The sequence below is a fragment of the Polistes canadensis genome, unplaced genomic scaffold, assembly GCF_001313835.1.
Source record: "Polistes canadensis isolate GaletaPanama2010 unplaced genomic scaffold, ASM131383v1 scaffold_17, whole genome shotgun sequence".
NCBI lineage: Eukaryota > Metazoa > Arthropoda > Insecta > Hymenoptera > Vespidae > Polistes > Polistes canadensis.
This window is the reverse complement of record NW_014569564.1, coordinates 778,028-792,049: the sequence shown is the minus strand read 5'-3', so window position 1 is coordinate 792,049 and position 14,022 is coordinate 778,028. Positions and strand designations below refer to the sequence as shown.

Genomic DNA, 14,022 nt, shown 5'->3' with positions numbered 1-14,022 from the left:
AAATTATATTAATATTTAAATTAATAATAATAATAATAATATCAAATAAATCTTTCATTTTCTTCTTATAGTTTTCTATGTCGTATTCTTTTTTATGCGGAATACAAAGCGCGAGAAACTCGCAAGTAAGATACCTACGAAGAAGGGAAAAGAGATTGATAACGCGAACCGAATCGATCTGAGACCCTTTCTTATGATAATCCTTCTGCAAAATTTTATGTCAGTGGGTGGAGATCCCGGAGTCGGTGACGGGAGGAGGAAGTTGAACAAAAATTGCCGACGATTTTCTGCAGCTGTCGCCGTTAAGGTGTTCGGTTCGTTGTCAATTCTCGAATATAAGATTCGAGAAGAAGAAGAAGAAAAAAACGAGAGAATTTTTACGTATAATTTCTTACTTGTATTTTTTTTTCCAATGTCAAAATATCGGTTTTTCTTTTAACTCTTTTAAAAAGGATACGAAATCTTTAGATTTTTAAATCTTATTTTATAGAAATCATTACGTACAAACTTTAAATTCCAATTTTCTGACATAGAAAAAAATTATTAATTCTTTCTTCATATATACTTCCAATGACGTTTTCGAAATTATACGAGTACTTCAATTCCAATATAAATTTCAATCTATCCTTTTTCAAAATAAAAATTATAACTTTGTTAAATGATATCCAACGAGACACATTTATTAATTACAAATTATAATTTTTCGTGTTGGCAATGAACGTTAGTGAAATTAAACGTGTATGTGTAAAATTTTGGAATATAAATTTTCCCGCGCGTAGTTGTACCAAACGGAAGTAATAAATCCGGAAGGCAGTTAACGAAAGAGTATTTATTAATTTCAAATTACTCCCTCTAGCAAAAGAGAGGGGTTCCGAAAGGGCGGGTAAGGGTGGGCGTAAAAAAAAGAAAAGAAAAGAAAAGAAAAAAGAGAGAGAAGAAGAAAAAAGAAAAAGAATGGATGAATGAATGAAAGAAAGAAAGAAATAAAGAAAGAAATAAATAAAGAAAGAAAGAAAGAAAGAATGAAAGAATGAAAGAAAGAAACGAGAGGGAGGGAAATAGAAAAAGAGATAGAGTATACGTAAAGAAAGAAAGAAGATTAAAAGAGAAAGAGAAAGAGAAAGAGAGAAACATATATATATATATATATATATACCTACAGAGTGTGAGAGAGAGAGAGAGTCGAATATCATTGTGGAGTGTGGTTATGCGTGCTTGCTTAGTCTTATTGTAAGCTTGGCTTAGGCTAATTTATAGAGATGTTTCGTGTCCTCCACAGTTACCCCGCAGGCTGTGTCCTATTACTCCTATCCTCTATTATGCAGTTCCATCGTAGGCTGGAGAGCACCCGATATCTATATGCCATTCTAAATTATTCGGCATTGTACTCGCATGATTCCATTGTCCGCGTCTGTCTCCACCACCGTACGGTGATGCGCAATGCCGCAAGTTAGGGCGTAGACCCACAACGACACGCAAGCTCCGACGGAACCTCGAGTACTTCAATGTATGTATGTATATGTATATATATAGATATATAGATATAGATATATATGTGCGTGTTTCTACATACAAGCATATAGTATAACACACCTGAGTGTGTTGATCGTAGTCCTTTCCAACTATAATATCTCTAGGTTGTCCTTCTCTTGTCTATGTTTGTTTCGAGTATACCGCTGTCATCGATCAAGAATTAGAGAGAATGAGCTATATTACACGAACACCGATCTATGTATTTCTATTTCCTTTTATTCTCCAAGATCATTCGTGTGTTTTTTATTTACGTGTTTAATATGTATTTATTCGTTGTTATTTTAAACACGAGATTATAATAGTTAACTTCATTGTCTTATCAAAATGGGATTCTATAATGTCTTTGACCTCTTTCGAATTATTGATAGATGTGAAATTAAAAATTTAAGGAATTCTTTTTATACAAGTATATAGAAATTCCTACGTACATTATACGATATATTTCCTTTTTTTTTTTTCTTTTTTCTTTTTACTCTTTTCGCTTACCATACAAATGTCTGATTGAAAAGTTCCAAGTTGAAGTTTCTTACCAAGATCTTATATAGTTTTTATCCTTTTGATATATAATGAACGGATCTTACGAAAAGTTAGATTTAACTTTAAAAGGAGTTTGTTCTATTCAATAAACTATTTTCTTTAGAAATATTTTCCTTTTATAATACCCCGTACTATATTAAGATATCGCAAACACTTTGTTATTTGTATTGAACTTGGGAAACCCGAAAATCCAATCACCGTGAGAATTTAATTAATTGAAACAAGTTTTAGAAGAAGTTTCGAATTATCGAAGTTTCGTACAAATTTTATCGTTTTCTTTCTAATCGTTAAAAAAAAACAACAACAACAACAACACTCTTGGAAGATTCTAATTCTTGAGAAAATTATACGAAAGAAATGGTACATGCCTAGAGACGGTAGTTTTGAGGACGCACTTGAATTAAGATATCCTTACAAAAGCTCTCCTTTTATTGCCATTATTTCTACTTCCACTTGTATCGCCACCTACCAACCAACCAACCCTTATTAAACACCTTCATTGCTTTTCTTCGTTGGAAATAAATATTGCAAGGTTAATAAAATAAATTGATACCCGATCGAATTGGTTGCCACACAGATACGAAGAATAATTATTCATACAGAAAGGATATATTTATAACCAAAATCAAAATCGAACGGATAAAAGACGAATAATAACGCAAGAAAAAAAAAAATAAAAGAAAATTAAGAAGAAATAGAAGAATCAAACGGGAGTAAGATTTTGATTTATAATTTTCCATTTAGCTAGTTACTCTTCGTATCTCACACGATCACCTGATCTTTCAAACCATCCTCTCCCTTTCATTCCCCTTCTTCCCCCTACCCCACCTATTCCCTCTCTCTGTCTCACTCTCTTTTTTTTCTCTGTCTCTCTTTTATCGCAGAACACGAGCGTACCTTACGCTCTTCTTCGTTGACACTCGTCATCCACCCCAGGCCGATGTCGTCATTCGCACGCATTTTCATTCCTCGCTCGTGTCAATTGCTTTGGTATCGTGCCTTTCGTTTATTTCTCTCTTTCTCTCTCTCTCTCTCTTTCGTTCTATCTACCTCTTTTCTCCCCATACTATTCTATATATTTCTCTCTTTTTCTCTCTATCTGTTTCTCCTCCCTCTTATACAAACGAAATTCGGAGTTTAGAAGTACTTCTATTATATACGTCCACGCTCTTTGGCTTATACAACTGATCTGTAAAGTAAATTCATTTTTCTCCATCAAGTTTTTCACTCATTTTCCAATCATAAATCAATATTATTTAGTTATTAATATTTAAGTTTTATATTCGTATTTAGGTTACGTTATAGGGGGGGGGAGGGGGGAGGAATAAAGCAGGAAACGAAAGGTTAATGAATACGAGTTAATTATCTTATGTTAAATTTTGAATGATATACGATGAAAATTAATTAATTAATTGATTATTGATAAACTAACGTAACATTACGTTTTATCAATTGACAATCGTAATAGAAAGATTTCCCATTGATCGATATTTTGTTACATATATATATATATGTGTATGTGATTTTATTTTGTTATTTTTGTTTTTTCTACTTTCCTTTTGTCAGGAACATTTGATCTCAATGTTTTGTTTGAAAATAAAGAACGCGAAATAGAAAATGATTGAGAGAAAATAAATGAAAAAAAGAGATTTTTAAGAATGGGAAGAGGGAAGAAACGATAAAAGTTAAATTTCTTTCTATATCCGCATATATGCCCCGGGGGAGAGAATCAGATCAGAATAAAATTGCACGAACGAACCCTTCTTGAAATACAAGAGGAGTACCGTTTCTAAAAGTGAAAGACGAAAAACACTCGTGTTCACTACTATAATGTGCTTCCTTTTATGATACGTTGCGTTGGCCCTCACCGAAGGGCAAGCCCTGCGATGGTATAATGGTTCGCTTTTTCTTCAGGTACGGCTAGACGTTTGAGAGGGCGATGAGGAGGATGATCCTTTTATATATACATACTTTCTATATATATATATATATATATATACACACATACACACATATATATATATATATTTTTATATACGTATACATTCGTATAAAAAAAAGACGAGAGAAAAAGATTCGAAAAGAATTAAAAAAAAAAGCATGGGCCAGGCATATCAGTCGCTTCGATTTCCTAATACCCAAAGCATTTAACCTTTTCGCGTGAGAAGAAAGCTTTGCTACCTCCTACCGATGATCTTTTCTCTTTCGAAAATTCTCAAGAGACTCTAACTCGGGGAAAAAAAGGGAGACGAGTCATTCAATCTTCATTCTTTACGTCGTTTTATATTATATAGATATACCTGTATATCGAACGATTTACAAGTTCATTGATCTTATTCATTTCTATGAAATATAAAAAGAAATGTTTTAAGTTACTTGAATTACAATTTTATTTTTTCTATTTATATTTATATATATTATATATATATATATACTAATTTAATTGTAAAATATATAAAAATAATATCAAAAGAATAGATCGTTCATTTTAAGAGAGTACATATATGATAATATGATTATAAAGGAGTTGTGTATAATAATAATAATAATAATAACAAAAGAAATTTTATAAAATTAAAAATAAATACTAGGATGTACTCCCCAGAAGTTTGTGCGTTTTATTGCGTTGAAATTTTACTTTGAAACTGCACAATGGAATGTTTTTTTTGTAAAATTTAGTTTGGAAATATTAATAAAAAAAAAAAACGCACAAACTTTTGATTCACCCTCTAATATAAAATATTCCAAATAAATAGCATATCACACATATACAGAATGCAAGAAAATATTTAAGTATCCTCTTTGAGTTATAATATTCAGTATATGAGAGTTATCCACATCGTTAATAATTTCAAAAAGAAATGTTATCACAATATTAGACGAAATATTTACCACTAATTACACTCCTCGATTAATCGATTAGCATATGCCTCATTATCTCTGTATTAGATGCGTACAGAATACTTGGAATCAACGTATCGTAATTCTTGTATTGAATGAGGGTTTAGGACCCTATCCACCAGCATATTATACATATACATACGTAAGTAGTGTATATACGTGAGGGAGGATAGTAAAAGGGGGTTGTGTTTCTTCTATGTTACCCACGATATACGGTAGTGTGTCGGTTTAATACGTGGACGACATTTTAATAAGAGTTCGTAATGCATATAATTCTGCAAGCACGACGGGTATGCATTTGTCTGTGTTGAAATTTTACACGCACGCGAGCAGAGAATAGACGGATACACAGTACGCTGCTTCAAAATGATTCTCTTCTATTTCTACATATATATGTATATATATATATATATATATATACATGTAGGTATCTGTGGGTGCTGTGTGTATATGTATCTGTGTCTCAAATACAGAAGCTACATTTACGCCTCGATATTACATTCCTTTCCTTTGACGTAGAGTAATATCATTATCTGAATGCTGGCACACGATAGGAAACGTGGAAATCATTTTCACGTAGAAGGAGAAATGGAAGAGAAATACACAGTGGATGGTGGAATTTTCTTCACTTTGGAATTTAACGGTTAATCCGACAAACTTCGGTGCCCGAGTCAATGCGAATTTATCGATGTGTCATAAATCGATTGATATCGTCCATTATTGATAGTAAATATATTCAATACTAATGTACTATTATTCATTTTGTCGGATATAATATTTTTCTTTAATTTAAATATCCAAAGTTAAAAAGTCTGAATTAGAATAATAATAATAATAATAATAATAATTGATACATTCTCATTTCTTTCGGAAAGTTTTGAGAGAGAGAGAAAATATTACGATAGTATTATTAATTAAAACAAATTATGCTATGACCTATTGAATGATCATTGTAAACCAGAAATTTTATTATTTAATCGTACTATTTATGCGTACACATTGAACGTAACTTAAATGATATTCATAAATGAAATAAAAGTAACACTATTTCCTCCGGGTGGGGGGGGGAGGTATAGAGGGAGGAAAGAAAAATACTCAAATAAAAGTTTGCCAATATCGATAGGGGTAGGTTTAATCGTTATCGTGACCGTGATATCAGGCATCAATTTGAGAATCGACCATTATCCGTGTATTAATAAATCGAGAGCTGAATTGTATGGCAACCACAACAACATAACCACGTCAAGGATTATCAAGGGTTGGTTTATTAGAAATAATTGCTGTATAGACTAGCAAAGTCGAGGCGCCTCATGAACTCACCGACAATGTAAATGAGAAAGCTAAAGAGAGAGAGAGAGAGAGAGAGAGAGAGAGAGAGAGAGAGAGAGAAAAGGATATAACCATTGCGAATAACGCTATAATATCGAACTTGTTCTGGCCACTTGTGCACGTGCACGGCCATCGAGTTTATATAAATGGGTAATGCCTGAAAGACTCGGCTTTCTCTGTGTTAGGTGGTGGAAACGTAACTCGGCTGACCGCTCGTTAAAAAGTTTAACCGTTCGTTTATTAGTACGAGAAGTGCGTTCCTGGGGGTGGAATGAAATGTAGCTAGAGTCTAAGCCAGCTTTTTCTCTTTTTCTCTTTTCTCTTTCCTCTTTCTCTCTAACTTACCCTCTAACCTCTTCTCTTCGTTGCCCCAACCACGAGTACTTTTCCACGTTTTACCTACGAGCGATAGCATAACATTTCTTTACTATATTTTATATCTACTATATATATATATATATATATATATATATATATATATATATATATATGTGTGTGTGTGTGTGTTTATATGAAATTGAACCTGTAATTAGTCAACTTTTTTATATTTATTTTAAACAAGTATTTTTTTGTACATATTTTATATATATATGATATAATCAAATAATTTGATTGATTTTAAATAAAAGTTTTAATTTTAATATAATAAATTTTTTCTTGTCCAAAATTTTTTAATATTATTAAGTTCAATCTTAGGGATTTCTCTTTTTTGGACAGGTTTTAATTAGATGAACAATCTATTAATCAGTTGAACGTTTCGTCCCTATATTTGGGACTTCCTCAGCAACTAAAATTTATTATGACATATTACTACTTATACAAATACAAAAAACTTAATAAAAGTTTTAATGTTTATTAATTAGAAAAATAATTATAAGTGAGAAAAGATTGACATCGTGTCTCGATAGCAATATTTTTATATTATTTAAAATGATCATTGAAATATATATGTTTCATTCGATTAATCGTAATTTATAACAAAATAACTTTTTGAATTTCTTATTATAAATATAATGATAAAGGATGGTTTTGAATGGTAGAGAGTAACGAAGCTGCTAAGCATTTGGTCTTTTGTCTCCGTTCGAATGGACAAAAGGGTGGAACTAAGCGTGGGGTTAATTTATAGTCGGGGATAGATATGAATGGTATATAGGGTGATCAACTTTTTTTTTTCAAAACGTGAATACTAACTTTACTATTTCTACACACTATTTCTTTTTCTTTTTTTTTCTATATGATATCATAAATTAATATTAATATAATTATAATATTGTTACGATTTATTATTAACAATAGCGAATTATATACGTGTATAGTTCATTTCAAGATAATTATTTAAAATAAAAGCTGAATTATTTCGATTCTATTTTATTTCATTCTTTTCCCACTAATCATTATACTAATCGTCAGATATTAGTAGCCGAGAATAAGCATTATACGATTATCGTATTGAGCAGTCGCTCGATGAGTTTCCTACGAGTGCCGTTGCGTCTAACTTTCAAGTGCTGTTATAGAAACGGAATGTGGTATAGCTTCTTAACTAAAGTGTCCTCCCCTTGCTTAGGATGTACCTTCGAGTGGGTAATGCTTAGAATAACGGGCTCTTTGAAAGCACACCGAGAAAGATAAGGACGGAGAAACGAAAGGGATAGAAACCGCGTTCCGAGAGAGAAAGTTACTGTTTAGATGAGATACTTTATCACAAATAATATCTTTCATACCCCTTTTTATCCAAATTCTAACGAAGGCATAGGTATGTGTCTGATAATTATAATATAGTTGACTAATTGTTAGTCCGAAAAATTTTAACACAAATTTATTTTACGCGATTTAAATTTGACAATACAAATTATTTATATTTATTTTTATCGAATAAATGATAAAAACATTTATTTTTAAATTTAAATCCTAACTTATTGTTAATCGTAATTATCACTTATGTGTGATAATTTTTTTATTATTTAATATATTATGATATTATATGACGATCATTTTTATTTTCATTTGTATTAGAACGAAGAGAAATTAATTAATTAATTAATAAAAGAAAATTGTATTAATAATGAATGTTTTTTTTTTTTTAGGTTCAAAGAGAACGAGACTTTCCGATCATGCTAAAGGAACGATATTAGCTGGGGATGATACGGGAAACGAAGACGATCGCGAATCAGATTCAGGTGGTGAGCTACGTGCCAATCATCCACTCGGTAAGTGGTTTCATCTTATTTAAGATTTATTTTATTTTTATTACTATATATTATCGATAAATGAGAAGATATCGTAAATAAGTACAATTTCATCGATTTATCACACGATAAAAATATACCTTATTTGTTTTCACCAATTATATATTCATTTTAAACAAGTATGTATTATTTATAAACAACGTATAATACATTTTGTACGATTGCTTTAATAACTTCGCTCGTAATTATTATTTTTTTAATTAAAGTAATAAAATATTTAGCAAACTGGGTCATACAAGAGGAATGCAATTAAATGAGCTTCCTGCGATATATTTAATCTTTTTACAGTTTAAATGACGTTAGTAAGTCAGAAGAACGCAATAAATTCAAAACACAACGTTTAATAACGTAATACAATATATATTATACATGAGGACTTATCGTAACTATAATAAACATTTAACTAACTTCTTTTCATACAAAATGAAAATTCAATTGAATTAAACTCTGTAATATAATCCCCTATAATATTAAGGATTAATATTATAAGGAATAATATAAATATTAATCCTGATATATTAATATTATATCATAATATAAATTCAATCAACGTAATTACAATGAAATGAAATTTAGTAAAATTACTTATCTTACAATTATTAGAGAAATTAAATACGATAAAGAGTATATTGTAATAAAAATCCGTAACATCGATAAAGAAAAAGTTCGAGAAAAAGAATAGAAAGGAAAAAATTGCAGTACGCGCAAGCGCATTATCTTCGAGCCAAGCCCCTTGATTCCGCAAACATGACGAATAGATGCGCGAACGCCGTTAAAATTTGAGTGTGAAAAGTTTGACGTGGGCAGCTAGGCAAGGTAATTTTTCCCTCTAACGTGTCTCTCTCTCTCTCTCACCCCTAACCTTTCCACACAATTCTACCAACACACACGAATACCATTTTAAAGAGAGACTCACTCGTGTACACATTCGCCGTTCACGTAAAACACATATTCACACACACGCACACACACACATACACTCGTGATTCTCTGCCATTCTCGCGGCTTCGACGAAGCCGCATGATTGGCGGTTACGCGAGTTTGCGCCAATCTCGTCTACCGACCTCCTCCAATAGCAAATTCCCTTGATACTGTAGCAATCCTCTCTCTCGGAAGCTCTAACAAGTGGAGGAAATTCCGTTTCGAGCTACTCCTCTTCCTTCGAGTTCCCACCTTCCGAGGTAAACCCCGGCACTCCCATAACCTCTCCCTATTCGTCTTTTCAAGATCGTTCTACCCCCTTGTCGTTCTTAAGAAAAGAACCCCGGTGGGTACAAAAGGGTTTTAGACTGGTCGTGTCGCGGTCCTATCCTTGTTCCAGGTATATATTATGGTAGAGTACATCTTCGAAATAGTTCTCGCGTTACATTCAACCGATACGGTTTTATTACTTCTCTTCTTTATTTTCCCCCTCCTCCACCTTTTGTTTTTTTTATTTATTTATTTTTAAATATAATTTTTTTAATATCTTACGATCATTTAAAAAAGTTTATTACTTTTATTATTCGTATAAAGTGAAAGTATTTTTAATATAGAAATTACGAGGGGGTAATTTTTATTAATACTCTTCTACGATTTTTTAATTATCTTTGCGATAATGTATATAATCATATAAATAATTTTATTTATTATATATTTGATTATTTGTGTAATAAGTTTGTCTATGTCTGATTAAAATCACATTATTTTGTATAATATAATATGTATTTTTTTTGTTCGTTCATAATTATTATTCGTATATTCTAATATTTAATTAAATTTACTTTTGTTTTGTATTATAGTTGTTTCCAGTCCCGTCGACAGTCAAGACGCCGAAGTAGCAAGAATGCGTACAAACAGCCTAAACGATTCCGAAGAAGGAAGCCCGGAGCCGGGTTCATCGAGTCCCACGCATACACCACCCCTAACGCCTGCACTTACACCACAAAGAGAAAGTACACCAGCACCGGAGAACCTAAGCTTGCGTAAAAGCGGAAGTCCACCACAGACACAGCAAACTCCGCAAGCGGTCGATCTCGTACAACCCAGACCAAGTCCGCCATTAGCATCCTTGGCAGTGAGTTCAATCAATTATTTTAATGTTATTATGTCAACAATTATGAAAATTATTCATTTAACGTCATCGATCAATTAATTACTAATTACATTTTTTTTTTATATAACATCTTATTCACAAATTAATCGTTTTAATTTACGAATTATATATTCGAAGTTGCACATGAAATGAAACATTATTCTATTGTTCGTCAATAATATTCATTTATAAATACCATTTATAAGCAACATTATGAACAAAGTATAAAGAATGATATAAAAATAGATTTTCAAGAACAATGTTTTTAATTATAAACAATCATGAATTAATTTGTTTATATTCGAATAAAATATAAACGATGTTCTCGTTAAATAATAATTGAAATAACTTTAATTCGTTTATCCCTTTTATCTCTCTTGAATTTATTCAATAAAATTTGTTAGGAAAATCCTTATTCTATGTTTCAGGCAGCAGCAACGTCGGTACATTTTCCTACATATGCACCACTTTACGGACCAGCGGTTAGTTCACTTTATTGTTCCCCGACAATCTATCAACATCAACATCATCCGAATGTACACGAGCCACGAGAAATACAAATGCAAATGCAAATGCAGAATATTCAACAACCATGTGGTATACAAGTTCAACAGCAACAACCACAACAGCAACAGCAACAACAACAACAGCAACAACAACAACAGCAGCAGCAACAACAAAGGTCTCCGGTCGACGTTTTACTTCGCGTATTTCCTGGAAGACGTCGAGCCGACGTAGAAGCCCTTCTACATCGATATAAGGGTGAGTTTTGTTATTCGAGAATAACATTACATATTTTCTCACGGAGTGTTTTAGATATTAATATATAATTATTAATCATCTATCAATTAAACAAAATCAATATATTTGTAAAATTTCTATCTAACATAAGTAGTTAAAAAAAAAACTGATGAAAAGTGGACAAATATATTTGTCTAATTAAACGCGAAAAAACAAAAAAAGAAGAAAAAAAACCCTATGAAATAAAATTGTATACCACTAGGTGACGTGGTATCAGCGATGGAAGTACTCGTATGCGAGGACAGTCTTCAACCAAAATCAGCGTTCTCACCATTGGCGGGTGCTTTGGCTTCAGCAGCAGCTGCTTCGGCATCAGTTTCAGCAGGTTACACGACACGCAGTGCTTATTGTACAACACCGATCCCATCAACGAGACATAGATTTCTCGCAGCACCTTACGCTGGTACCGGTTACCTACCAACCGTGATAAAACCACCTAATCAAAGTATTCACGCAAATGGTACTGGTGATGCCTATCGAGAAACCTCACCGGATGACGCCAGTGATAAAACCAGTTATTCCGAGTGACCTGAACAAGATAGGACCACTGTTTGGTCGTATTTGCAGTAGTCGAAGATATATTTCGACCGCCATTTTTTCATTATTTTTTTTTCCGAGAAGAACGAACTACATCTATAGGCTATTCTAATAAAAATCAAAGAAAAAAAGGAGAGCCGTTATTTGAAAAAAAAAAAGAAAGAATAAATTATCATCGTTCTCTCCGATCAAACTTTTCTTCCGGTTCGGACTCGATACCAATATGGCGGTTGTATAGAAGAAATCACGTCCTACCCCCCCCCCACCATCGAATTTGTATTTTTTTATATATATATATATATATATAGAGTTCTTTTCGCAAATTTTTTAGTAAAATATTAATCGCGTTGTTATTATATCGATATTTTTATTTTCATAATAATAATCAGATTACGAAACAATGGAACTTGCTATTGAATTTTTTTGATTTACGTTTAACGGCACTCTGAAAAATAATAAGTTACTCTCGTGTTAGATTAGGAAACAAAGATTTGAAGAGACACGCGTGGTTTGACGTGAATAAAGACTAGAAGAAAAGAAGGGGTGACCACCCTTTCGTACTTGTCCGCGACACTGAACCTAATGCGCGCGAACGAAATCGACTGGTCTGCTTACGGGCGAGCTGATTTTAAATCGTACGGAGTAGATCTCTATTCAACATCAAAGGGATTAGAATTTGCGCGTAGGAAAAGCTGGTTTTATCCTTACCAATGTCAGAAACAGTTTCGTACTAGTTTTAATTTTCGATAAGGATAGATCTACGCACGATTAACAACGTGTAACTATAATAAGTTTCTTTCTTTTTTTTTTTTGTGACAAAGAATCTAATCCGAGCAATCTTATTTTTTGTTGGAGAGAATTATCATTATTATTATTATTATTATTATTATTATTATTATTATTATTATTACAGAGAAATGTATTATTATTATTAAAGATTTTTATGTTTTTATTTTTATTATTTTTTTTTTTTTTTCACAAATGGCTACGAAATAAACGAGAAAAAGACTTTTATACGATCCTATTTCTTATCGCTTTAAGAAAAAAAAGAGAAAAAGAAAAAGGGAAAAATAACAAAACTGCATATAACTCCCTAATTATAAATAATAATTTTTGTTATATAAAAATGTTAAAGAAATTTTCTTAAATTTCTCCCCCAGCATAATTATGATTAATTTTCGTTAATATATATATATATTATAACAATGAATGAATTACCATCGAATGAAGCCCCCCTCCCCCCCCCCATACGATTACGTCTGGATGTGCACATGACAATCCGCCCGAGTAAAGCGATAAATATTATAACTTCCTGTCAACCCAAATTGTCCGCAAAACTCGCTGTCATTTCTACGAGAAACGAACGAACGAATAAACGAACGAACGAACGATTCGTTTTCGTACTTATTCATGAATAAATTAAATAAAAATACAAATGTTGACGATAATAAAATAGCGCGATGCTTTATGCGAAATTTTATTCCGATAATAATAATAAATGATCGATCTCGTCGATGGAAAATCATTTTGATCACGAAGATATACGATCAAGAGAAAGAGAGAAAGAGAGGGAGAGAGAGAGAGAGAGAAAGAAAAGGAAAGAAAAATAGTATACTATAATTATACATATAGATTCGGTTCGTTATAAAGATTATTATACTTTATACATGTATAAAGAGAATGCGAACTACGTTATTCGAAGTACGCATATTCGTAATATTAAAGTTTAATAAGTACGTATGTTGGATATAATATAAAAATAGGCCCAGAAATAATGAATTGTAAATATAATACTATGCGTGTGCGTGTGTGTGTGTGTGTGTATTGCCGATTGATTTATGTTACGAGGACGACCTTGAGATTGATTTCTTTTTTCGCGATTTGTCGCATTTGTAGTACGACGTTCTCTCTACATGTTCGAACAGTATAATTGTTACGCGCGTGCCCGTATGTTTGCGTGTGTATGTATAATATGTATGCATTTGAAAAAAAATTACAGAGAGAAAGAGAAAGAATGATTGAGCGAGTGAGAGAGAGAGAGAGAAAGAGTACGTGCGAGCACTC

The 14,022-nt window shown here is 31.9% G+C and overlaps 1 protein-coding gene across 1 annotated transcript in view; it reads left to right on the top strand.

Moving 5' to 3' along the window:
- The window catches only part of LOC106793682 (doublesex- and mab-3-related transcription factor A2), a 40,555-nt gene extending 28,346 nt beyond the window's left edge, over positions 1–12,209 (top strand). Inside the window, exons 3-6 of the mRNA XM_014760823.1 lie at positions 8,385–8,507; positions 10,328–10,602; positions 11,049–11,382; positions 11,624–12,209. Coding sequence (XP_014616309.1) covers positions 8,385–8,507; positions 10,328–10,602; positions 11,049–11,382; positions 11,624–11,949 — 1,058 coding nt within the window. The 3' untranslated portion in view covers positions 11,950–12,209. The remainder of the gene's footprint in view (positions 1–8,384; positions 8,508–10,327; positions 10,603–11,048; positions 11,383–11,623) is intronic.
- The last annotated feature ends 1,813 nt before the right edge of the window (positions 12,210–14,022 follow it).